We start from the raw sequence: 12,108 nt of genomic DNA, 5'->3' as shown, positions 1-12,108 counted from the left end.
TCACAAGAGTGATGGGATGTCCACGGAGAAGGATGGATCTGTATAATTCTCACTTGCGGTTGAAAATATTACATAGAGTACCGCGAAAACCGTCGTTTGCTTTGAGGCGTCGTACCGACCCACTACAAGCAAAGAATTGTCAGCATTGATAATGTGGTCTTCAGGTACAGATCGCTGGTATTGACTCACTTCACAGTAAGCAACAGGTTCCCACTCATCCTCATATATATCGTGTGTGCTCGAACAGCTCGTCTCCTGCTCCGTCGGCAAATTGCAAAACACGGCCTCCACCTGATCGCAGCCAAATATCCCAAACGAAACACTAGTACCCTGATATTGACAATTCGTATACACACCATGACTGGTGAACGTCCCACTGTTGATGGCGTAAAACTGCACGTCGTCGGGTGCGTTGTCAGGGTATGAATAATAGTGAATATACGGTGGGTTGGAGCATATCAAGACGGTGGGGGAAGACGGCACGACGTCGTAGACGTAGCCGTCACTGGCGCAGTTGGTATCATCGCAGTTGACGTTGCGCATGATTAGGACCGCGAGGTTGGGGGTTGGCGTTGGGAGGGAGGCGATGGAGGCGGCGCTGAGGACCGAGGCGACACTTGCTGCTGAGATGGCGCTGGCGACCGAGAGGACGCTGGACTTGGACACGGAGGCTACACTTTGCGCTGAAGCGGCGCTGGCGACTGAGAGGACGCTGGACTTGGACACGGAGGCTACCCTTTGCGCTGAGGCGATGCTGTTGATCGAAGCCTGGCTCTGGATCGCAGCAATGATCTCGACAAGGGCAACACTCTGGGCTGCAGCTACGCTTTCGACGGATGCTGCGCTTTGGACTGATTCGACGCTCTGCACTGAAGCGACACTCGCGCTAGAGGCTGACATTATCGATGCCATGAGCGCAGCACTAGCAGCTACCACAGCACTGTTCGACACCCCTGACATTGGCGTAGTAGTCGCCGTTGACGACGGACCGTTCGTCGAACTTCCACCACCACTCGCAGCATTAGGTATGAAGTCGATCGATACTGCATTTCCATATCCCGTGTTGGTTGGCAGAGGCGGAAGTATCTCAGATCCACTCCCAGTATCTATCCGCCAGATGGCATAAGCGGCAGTGACAATGTCGCCAACGTATTCTGGGTCGTTGGGATTCCAGGTGGGGCTGTCGTCGAAGGTTAGGGAATCTGTGGGGATGCTGAAGAGGGGGCATGCGGTGTCGGAGGCTGTGGTTGTCGCTGTGGTCGACTTTGGGAGGGTTGATTTTGGCGCGGTGGTTGATGTTGGCACGGTGGTGGGGGTTGGGTCGGACGTTTTTCGTGTCATTCCTTCCTGCGTTTTTGGATCCGGTAGCGTTTTTTTGCCCTCGTCTTTTGGGATGCCGTCGTGTCCTCCTCCGCCGCCACCGCCAGTCCCTCCGCAAAATGGCCATATGCAGATCCCGCCGCCGCTACAGAAAGGCCAAATGCAGAAGCCTCTGGTGCCTAGAGAAGCGAGGTAGAGTCCCCAAAATATGCCATCTGTACCAATTATCACAGCACCAGTTACCCAAACTACTACTCCAGCAGAGTTGGTCGTCATCTCTGAAGTTGTCACAGTTGTCGTGCCTGTGAAGTCTTCGAAGCCAGGCATGGTTTGCCGTGTCAAGGTGATGGATTGGCCACTCATGCTCAGTGTGATCAGTGAAGGACCTGATGTTTCGAATGCGTCGAGGTCAGAGGATATGGGTGGGGTGAAATTGCCGGTTGCGGAAGCCGACGACTTTGGCCGCGGCGTGATGGTTGGAATTGATAGGAAAGACGATGCTGTCAGAGATGTAGCGGCCAAGGCGATGCGAATGCTGGTTGTCGTACTTGGAAAGCCCTCTGTCGGTGGGGCGGATGGTGCATTGGTCGCGGGCTCATGGCTACCCCGGGAAGTAGAGATGCTCCTTATTAACGACGACGAAAGGGAGTAGCTGCTGGGGTTTGATTCTAGCTGCGGACTACTGGAGTTCTGACCTAAGTTTACAAGTCTTGTCACTGAAGAGGCGCTGTAGCCCGAGCTAGCGTTGATCGAGGTGAGAGTACCGGAATCCGAGCCGAATAAGGTTGATTGAGTTGTCAATGAAGGGCCGTGAACACGTAGATGATAACTCCAGGTGAGATTGGCGGAGATGGAGGTGGCACCTGATTTAAGCGAACTTGATCCGGTGCGCAATGATGTGCTTCTGTTGCCTGAGCCAGAACTTGTGTTCTGGTAGCTTGATACGGTGCTTATTGACAAATTATTGGCGACGGAGCCCTGACTTGTGTTTGAGAGATACAGACTCGTTTGGGTGGCTGTAGGAGGGGAGTTTGAACGAGCTCCCCACAAAGACGTCGAGACACCTGAGCTAGAGTTCAGGCTGATATAAGAAGACGGAACGACCCTGCTGAAGGCGCTAGCCGTGGAACTTGCTGTGGCCTTTGTGGAGAACCGGGTTTGGCTGGCGGGGCGAGTCGAACTCGGCGGGTTGGCATCAAGCCAAGCCTTGGAGGCGAATCGAACATTGCCTGAAGGAGCGATGATTATCTCGGCTGTTGTTCCATCGACAAGGACTTTCTCAGACCATATGGGGGCATGAGCTACGTCGGCGCAAGGTACCGGTATGTAGTCGACGGTGTTGCCGATCGTGGTCGTGATTGTCGAACAGACACCGGCAACACTAGCAGCGCTGGGCAGGAAGATGCGCCCGTCTGATACTTCGACAATGGGAATGTCATCTCCGGTTGTTTGAGCGAGAATGCGGAAAGGATGGGTAAAGAGCAGCACGCATAAAGGGGTCCAGAGCATGATATTATGGAGAAAGAGAAGGAAAGGGAAAGGATGAGGAAGACAGCTGAAGATGTCAGGTCGTTGAAGGCTGCAGCTATGCTAGCGACACTGAAAAGATCATGAAGAAAACATATCACAGAGCATAGGATTTTCGTCGTTATTGACAATCTTTTGAGTGGCCACGGCTTATGGCTGGGGATCCGCTACGGACCTCGAAATCGAATTGGGTCCCATCTCAAACCCCACAGTGGCCCTCTGTTCCACACCAACACTGACATAAAGCTCAAGCGGCGGACAAGATACAATCAAGTGATACTCGTGTTCAATAAGAAATCATGATAAACAGCAATCTTGTGAATCCATCGAACGATAGAGCCAGTGCTACGCCGTCACCGGCTTGAGTCAGCCTGGCGCCAGCGTGATAAGAGAGCGGTTGTAGGTAGTGTATTTTTGGTCTGAGCTCGTTGTCGTGTGTCCTAGTGCAAACTTACTCTGGGCGTCGACCAACACAAAGCTCGGTAATGCGACGATAACGGGACAATATATAGGCGTTGAAGACAGAACAGATTCATGTAGGAGAATGAAAACTCACATCGAAGGAGGTTGTTCTGTGGGACTGTGATAGCGAGATCCCCACATGTGCTGGACGAAGCTTAGCTGGTAGGCTATTCTTTTTTGGTGTATCTGGCTCCGCGACGGTGCTTTAAGTGGTGTCCTCCTTAGATCAGATGGAGCTGTAGCAAGTCAACCTGAGCATATTACGCCGACGGTAACGGGCACAAGCTCTCAGGTACAGTATGCGCGTTGGGGCAGATAAGGAAACGATCAATGTTTCACGCCGCAATGTTGCAAATCATGTATATGACGGAATGAAGGAACTCGTATCCGTTCAGCGCCATTTGATTCTAGCGTGAAGTGGGTTAATGGGACTCTGACAATATCGACGCAATCTACTGAGTTTGGGGGTGGCAAATGGCAATAAGCTTTGCTCGCTGGCCAAATTCGCGAGATATACTTGACAATTAAAAAGAAGGTTCGCAGGCAGCTTGTTGTTGTCGTCGTCGTATTGTCTGTCACTTTTGCAAATCCTACAACTCAAAAATTATCCATCAAAGCGATGATCACAAAATCTTCAGCATATACATTAGATTGAGATTTATGATCATTGAGACTCGTAGTCTCAGTATTCAGACTCGCATTAGTGGGACCATGGCCAGCCCACACCGTTCCGCTTCGGGGGCCAATCATATCGCAAGCTCATTACGGCATACCCCCTTAGAATGAGACTCGTGGAGCCGAGATGTGTGTGAGTGAGCATTTCTTCGGATGGCGAGTTCGTGACGAGCTAATTTAAGGTCGGCAGGGGTTACAATCAACCGGGGTGTTAAAAATGTAGGCGGAAATACCCGCATGACAAGGCTAGGAAGAGCATAGTAAAATAATATCGTATTTTACAGAGATCCTAGGAGTGTTTTTAAAAATTAGAAGAATTTTCGCTCAGGATATCCCTAAATCAGGAGATCTTCTCAGTCCTACCACTAATGACTAAGCCGTATTTTACACTTTAACGTAATACTGCTTTACAGCCTACACCCCATCCCATCACACCCCGTCCCATCATATCCCACCACCCCCCACCACCCCCCGTAAGACCTCGAGAATATCACCCCTGCGAGAACTTTGGCTAAATCGCTTGAATCTAAAGTCAGAAATTAAAAAGCGTAGATGTAATTTACAGTAGCCAGATCCCGAAAACGAGGCTGGCATCGTATTTACGGAAATAATTATAGAAGACTCGCTTCCAGGAGACTCCCGGGAGGAACTAAACCACGATATCATGAGATTGAAAAAAATGATATAAAAGATTCTTCAAGAGGATTTCAGGGTAGATACGTGAATCTTGTAATAAATCTTTATTTGTAAATGATACTTATGGTATTCTGTTACCTAACTAGCCTACAGAGGTCTGCACCGAAAGTCCGCACCCGCCAGACTCTTGCGCTCAGACTTCGGATAACGCCCCACCTAAAGGGCTACCTGGACAATACGTCTGGAGTTCTTCGGAATCGCACCTAGCCCTAGCCAGGTTTCGGGGCTTAATACCCCTATCAAGCCAAAAGAAGTACCTAAAGTCCCATTCATGCGCTGTGAGAAGATATTTCTAGGCTTCCCCTCTACAGGGCCGCTTTCCGAAAGTAAGGTTAGGCTGCACTAGCGCATGTGCAGGACTTTCGGTGCAGACCCGTACATAGACCATTACGAAAACCCCCCCGACCTTAATGTAGTTATTGTGCCCTGGCGGCACGGGCTCTTCCCGTGTCGACTTTAAATCTAATCTACAAAGAAGATAGATAAGCTTAGCGTATTCAAAAACATCGAATGCTGGCACCGGAGATCTTTCACACCACACACCCAGATTCGTACTGTAGCATAGAAATCTCTCCGCAAAATTATTCAATAACACTGCTATCGCTAGTATAGGTCCCAAATGAAAAGATGAAGCTATACTGAAGTCTTGGTATGTTCCTCAGTGTTAGCAACTCAGCTAAAAAAAGCCTGGTCCCGGGGGGTGTCTGCGCTTGACAGTCAGACACCCCTATTTGGACCTAAATACTTGGCCCGTAGGGCCGTCGCAGGGCACCCGTAGGGACTGCTGCTACCACTCAGCCCCCCATTTATCTGTTTCTGAGCTTCTTAAGCAGAGGCTATTTCAGTAGTTATGGGGGGGTAGTTCTTACTGCGACGGCGGCGGTTCGGTGGCTGCTGCGTTATTGGTGCGTTTGGGAGGTATAGCTGAGGTTATATAGCTTCAAAAGTGATTAAATGCGACTATTTGCGATGTGGCTACTTGATTTGAATGATTTTGCGGAGAGATTTCTATGCTACAGTACGAATTTGGGTGTGTGGTGTGAAAGATCTCCGGTGCCAAGCATTCCAGATGTTTTTGAATACGCTAAATAAGCTTAGCGATACAATTAACGTACATACTATCTATCTATCTAGACGAATTTTGGCTCCTACACACTCGACACTCCCCACCAACAAATCCAACGGGGAAGATGGGAGGCAAGTTTCGCTTTTCATGCCGATTGCCGTTGAAAGATACTTGCTGCAGGCAGTACCAAACAGACCGACAGCCTAGGTCGGGACAAGAGTCGACAAGGCGTATCTGCAATTGCTGCCATATTGTGGTTTGGTGCGTCGACCATGGCGTCCAAGGGTCGGCTTATCTCAACATGTTGGAGCTCATTTTATCCTTCATCATACCTGACTCTGCTCTCTGCAGTATCCAGGCCTTACATAGCATTGGGCCGATCAAAGCTCTACCCTTCATGATGTACACCTCTCTTCCTTGCACCCTCGCCTTCTCAGATGGATCCTTTGTGAGCGGCTACCACTCATAAGCTGCTCTGCAATATAGCAATTCCCAGGATGAAATCTTCTCTGGCTATTCGATGCCTAGCTTCTACTTTGCTTACTTTAAGCTTGGCACCGTTCTCCTCGTCGCACTATGCGCATGCACGCGCCAGCACTCACCCGTCAGAGCACGTTCCATCGCGCCCTGCATTCGATCGGTCTCATGAGCGTCATCATCTGGGAGCTCTCAGTGAGTTTGATGAACGGGAGAACCATACTAGGCTCGAGAAAAGAGGCGCCATGACAATTGCCTATCGAAGCAATGCCGAGGACGCGGATCTGAATCACGCTTATCAAGACATGGTATACTTCGTCGGCTACATCTATAACAACTGGGCTCGAGTCGATCCTAACATCTTCGAGACCTATTTCCACCCGTTCCACGTCACCAAGGTCCAGCAAGTAGCCTACACAATTTTGCGCATGGCCCAACCGGGAGGGATTACCGATATGGCCGGGAACTTGCAGGCTTATCGACCCACGGACCTCAGCGAAATCCTTCTCTTAAGAGAACATGGCACGGCTCCGAACCTTGCCCAGTCATTCAACGTTGCTCCTAGGGCTCTGGATCCAAAGATCGCCATCTACGACTTCGGATGGCAGGTACTGAGAAATCGGAGGTTTCTCTCCGACTATCCCGCCGACTGCAGCAAGATCGGTTCGAAGGTAGACTATAGGATGCAATTCCTTGGAGGACTCCTTTTCCACGAAGTACTGTGAGTAGTCAATCAACGAAGAAACAAGGGCCTTGTACTGAAGTTGCCATACAGCCATTTCCATAACGTGGGTCAGCTAGCATGGGGCACGGTCCTGCAGGCCGGCGAGTTCATCGACGACCAAGAGGGTGACTTCTGTGGCTCTTCTAAAGCTTACGGACCGTATCAAGCCAGATTGCTTCGCGAGGGTGACTATGGTAAAGCACTCATCAACAATGAGAATCACGTTTGGTTCTTCCTCGTGAGTGACACATCCCGAAACAATCGGCGTAGGGTGAGAGCGCTCACTGTCGTTCCCTAGCACGCTTACTGGTCGCTGGTGTGCCCGAAGAGCATGCCCGTTACTACCTCCACCCTAACTAGGACAGGCCGAGCCTTTATCCTTCCCGAAAGCAATGACATTCCAAGGGTGTGCTATGAATCTTTCCAAGGCGTGTTGGGTACAATCTGGTGTTGGTTCTCTTGAGCGACGCATCCCGGCTGGGGGTTTGCCACACGTACAACCCCATTGATTCAATCTAGCCACAGCATAGAGTCTCCGATCGTCTTGGGCGTCCCGGCACCATTCTGCACGTGTCAATCCGAGCCGCAAACGGAGCGTGTATGTAGAAGATAGTAAATTGCAACGCCAAGCTCTCACAGAATCTTGTCCCAACCTCACTCCACGTAGAGACCAACAGAAGCACCATCTTAGTATCGCAAGACTTACATAATCAGCGCACGATATAATTGATGGACTGTTTCAATCGCTAGCGTAAAGCACTTCACACGATTGCCGCTACCAAAGTTCCCACACTTCCAGATTCCTGAATACCGATGCCGATACTACGTTGCTGGATAAATATAAGCTGAGGCTAATCATCCAACGCAGACCTCGCGCGAACTTCTGATCTTTCCAATAGTGCCACCGCCGCGTGCGCTGAGCAAAGGCTAGCGATGGAATCTATCACGTGATGGATGATGTTCTGGTACCTCACCGCCAAGTCCAAGGATGGAATGTTTTGTTACAATATCAGCCCCCTTCGGCTATCGCATACATGTCGCGTATTACCAGGGCTGGTAATTAACCAGCCACTAAAGTAGCCACCAGCCACCTGTTTTATGTACATAAATATCCGTACATCCCATGAATCAATAATCAGTCTTTCAGTTTCAATCAAATTTTTAACATGTCCGGTATCCGACTTTCAACATGTTGAGCTCGAGGATATCGATATCCTGTCAGCTACATGAGTGCACTGATGTGATGTACAAAACGACCATCCCGTCAGTGAGCATGGGGTTGTCCGAGAAACACGGTTTTCAAGAGGTTTCACTATTGGCTAAGGGTAGCACAAGCGATACCACGGGACCCCCGCTTCCGACCGCTACCTGGGCACTGTGGGAAGCTGTCACGTGGGCACCCCGGCAGCCATGGCTGGAAATCCGGACGCCGGCGTCTGCCACATGTTGACGGCGGAGAGGGTAGTTGTGCGCCTTTGCAGCACCCATGGAGGTTGGGAAGGGTTGGGTGCTGCGAGGCACTGCTGCTGCGCCACTAGCATCTGGTCAGCGTTGGATTCATCTATCGAAAAGGAATGATGAGAGCAGGGGAAGCAGATATGCGACCTACACGCTACGTAGAGTAGGATGTTCGTGGGGTTCTTGACGGAAGACTCGACACCATAGGCAACGCACTCGTTCCAGTCGAAGGTCTCTTTGGGAAGGCTTTTAGAACCCAGCGCGTTCTTTTGGAGGTAGAAGCGAATGAGCTCGTACATCGCCCGTCCCAAGTCACAGGTTTTTGCTGGGGCGATAGAGGAATTGAGGAATGAACGAGTTGCTGGAGGAGGAGCTCGAGAGCCTCCGTCGGCACACGGCGGACGTCGACGGGTACCAACACGAAGACTATGCTTCAACCACCTCCTCGTTAGAGAACTGGGTCGATGAACTCGACTCGGGATCTGACGCTGAATGGCGGAGGACACTTGAGTGGCGACCTTTTTTCAGTAGCAGCGCTGGCGTGGGGTCCCCAGGCAGTCCTTCAATGGCTGCCCTGGGTAAAAACACGCCTACATCAACAGCACGTGCCCTGGTGCGACAAACCCCTCCATAGCAGAGTTTAGTAGATAGCCAAACAATGCAATCATTTTATCAACCCACATCTCAACAGTAGCAAGTGTAGAGGAGTGCGCGCGTAGCATAAGCATCACCTAGGAATGTGTCTGACCTAGTCGATGGTCATGTCTGATTTCGTCGCCTCCGCTTGCTCGCCGTTGATCCATGTGGTTGATCGAGCTCTTCAGTAACAAGAGACTCATTGTTTGTTGCTTGGTGCTTCCGCTTGCTGCCCGCCTGCTCGTAGGCTTGGGTTAGCTCGCTAGCACCAGTAAGTTCGTCATCTGGCAGCCATTGGTTGTATTCTTCGCCCCAACCAGTCCATTTGACTTTGTACCAGACGCCTTTCTTGTACTTGACCTTATCAATGATTTCTTCGACCTCCCAAAGCTCATCGTCATCGATAAGATCGGGGGCCTGCATGAAGGCTTCCGCTGCGTCACCGCAATCGCGAAGGTGATAAGGCTCAAGCAACGATACATGAAAGGTATTGTGGATCCTATACGTCGAGGGTAGAAGCAGGCGGTACGCCTGCGCCCCTACCTTGTCTGTGATCCGAAATGGTCCCACGAATTTGTGAGACAACTTCTTGCTTGGGCGTTTCTGCTTCAGGTTCTTAGTCGCTAGCATCACCAAATCGCCTACCTTATAGCTTTGAGGCTGGTGCGTTTTGTTGTAGTACTTGGACTGAGCCGCAACCGCGCTGCGAAGGCGCTCTGCTGTCTCATCCCTCAATGCTTGCAACTTCTTTATCCTGTCATTTGCAGCGGGTACCTCCCCCTCGGCGGAGTCGTCCTCGATCTCCCAACGGATTTCAGGATGATATCCGTACATTAGGAAGAACGGTGTCGTTCCGATGGAGGAATGCCAACTGTTCATGTAAGCGAACTCTGCCATTGGCAGTTGTTTCGCCCAAACGTTTTGCTTATCGTTAGCGAACACGCGCAAGAAGTGTTCTAGCACCTGATTTTGCCGCTCAGTCTGCCCGTCGGTTTGCGGGTGAAAGGCGGTGCTCAGGCGCCGCTTGATTTTGGAATGGAAGCAAACGGCGGACCAGAAGCTACTGGTAAATACAGAGCCTCTGTCACTAACAATACCGTTTGGCATGCCATAGCGGCATACTATTTCGGAATGAAATACTTCCGCCAGCTGAGCGGCATCGATTGTGGTAGATACAGGAATGTACCTTACCATTTTTGTGAATCGATCCACTACAACCAGGATAGCATCGTAGACGATGCCCTTGTACTTGCTCGCTGGCAAGCCGGTGATGAAGTCCATAGAAATTTCCTTCCATGGCTTGGTGGCGACGGGAAGCGAGCTCAACTCGCCATATGGGCGATGCCGCGGAGCTTTGGTCCGCTGGCAAACGTCACATGTCTTGACATAGTCGGTGACTTGCTTCAGGCTTCCGTCCCAATGGTATTTGCGGGCAAGCAGCTCATGCGTCTTCGCAGCGCCAAAGTGTCCTGATAACGGATCATCATGGCATTTGCTAATGAGCTCTTCCCTCAAGGCCTCATCCCTAGGGATGTAAAGGCGACTGTTATGTCTTAACAGTCCCTCGGAGTCTAAGACCCATGCTTGGCTGCGTGCGCGACGCTTGACCGCTGGCTCATTGACATCAGTTCGAAAAGAGCTCACCCAATCATCATGGGCTTGCAGGTCTCGAATCAATGTTTTCATTGGCCTTTGGGGTGCGTCATAAGCAGTCTCTTGCACGGCCTTAGGCTCCCTCCTAGGAATGACCACCTGGACGCCGGCAATGCGGAATGCGGGCGCCATCGCCGCTGCAACCTCCTTGCCCCTTTGCGACTGCTCGCCGCTAGTCCAAAGTGCGAGTTTGTTCTGCAGTGTCGGCAAAAGTTTGGTATTCAACGGCGAAGTTCCCTCGTAGTCAGGGCGCCGCGATGGCGGGTCGGCAGGGTTTAGTTTGCCTGCCCGATGAAAAATCTCAAAGTCATAAGCAGCTAACTTCAGCGCCCAACGGGCTTGCCTGGAGTTTAGTTCCTTCTGCTTCATGAAGCCTTTGAGGTTGTTGTGGTCCGTTAGGACCTCAATGCAAAACGTACTACCTTCTAGGTAGTGACGCCATTGCTTCATAGACGCTACGATGGCGAGTAGCTCTTGGTCATGGGTCTCATAGTTTTGCTCCGCAGGAATCATTTTCCTAGACCAGAATGCCACTGGTCGCCAGTGGCCATCCTCATCCGGTTGCGAAAGTATGGCCCCCATACCGAAGTTGGAAGCGTCGGTCTCAAGACGTAGCTTCAAATTTGGATCGTAGTGGCGCAGAAACGGCGCGGTTGCGAAAGTGCTTCGGAGCTGCTGGAACGCCAGCTCCGCGTCGTCTGTCCACTCTAGCGGTCCAGGTTTCTTGCCATCCTTGCTCCCTTTGAGCAAGTCAGTAAGTGGCGCTGCTATGCTGGAATAGCCATAGATAAATCGCCGATAGAAATTGGCAAAGCCTAAAAAGACTTGCACATCCCGATAACTTTTTGGTTTTGGCCACTCCTTAATGGTAGCGACACGTTCCTGGTCCATTGCGACACCTTCGGTGGACACGATGAACCCTAGAAACTCAACCCGTTCGGTGTAGAATTGACACTTCTTCAGGCTGGCGTACAGTTGGAACTGGCGCAGACGCTCAAGCACTTGCTTGACGTGCCGCCAATGCTCCGCTGGATCAGCACTGTAAATCAGAATGTCATCCAAATACACCACGCACGTCACATCCACCAGGCCCGCAAGGGCTCTGTTGATGTACGCTTGAAAAGTTGCCGGTGCATTGGCGAGCCCAAAAGGCATAACCAAATATTCGAAGTGGCCGTAGCGACTGCGGAACGCTGTTTTCCACTCGTCGCCTTCTTTGATCCGGATCCGATGATAGGCATCCTTAAGGTCCAGCTTCGTAAAGACTTTGGCCCCGCATAAGCGGTCCAGAGTCTCGGTGATTAGGGGTAGCGGGTGTCGATTTTTGACAGTCATCGCGTTCAGGCCCCGATAATCAACGCAAAGACGGAGCCCCCCATCCTTTTTGGGAACGAAAAGGATCGGTGCTCCGGCT

The 12,108-nt window shown here is 51.1% G+C and overlaps 2 protein-coding genes across 2 annotated transcripts; one reads left to right on the top strand and one right to left on the bottom strand.

The window, feature by feature from the left end:
• Window positions 1–2,829, bottom strand: HO173_002617 (uncharacterized protein; the record flags this gene model as incomplete). The annotated part of the gene is made up of 1 exon (XM_037304549.1): window positions 1–2,829. The coding sequence occupies one exon, from the start codon at window positions 2,827–2,829 to the stop codon at window positions 1–3; it is 2,829 nt and encodes a 942-aa protein (XP_037168642.1).
• A 3,414-nt stretch (window positions 2,830–6,243) lies between these two features.
• Window positions 6,244–7,410, top strand: HO173_002616 (uncharacterized protein; the record flags this gene model as incomplete). The annotated part of the gene is made up of 3 exons (XM_037304548.1): window positions 6,244–6,944; window positions 6,999–7,185; window positions 7,246–7,410. The coding sequence occupies 3 exons, from the start codon at window positions 6,244–6,246 to the stop codon at window positions 7,408–7,410; spliced, it is 1,053 nt and encodes a 350-aa protein (XP_037168641.1).
• Between the last annotated feature and the right edge of the window lie 4,698 nt (window positions 7,411–12,108).

The sequence above is a fragment of the Letharia columbiana genome, assembly GCF_014066305.1.
Source record: "Letharia columbiana isolate WasteWater2 chromosome Unknown Sc0000005_s0, whole genome shotgun sequence".
NCBI lineage: Eukaryota > Fungi > Ascomycota > Lecanoromycetes > Lecanorales > Parmeliaceae > Letharia > Letharia columbiana.
This window is presented reverse-complemented; position numbering and strand designations above follow the sequence as displayed.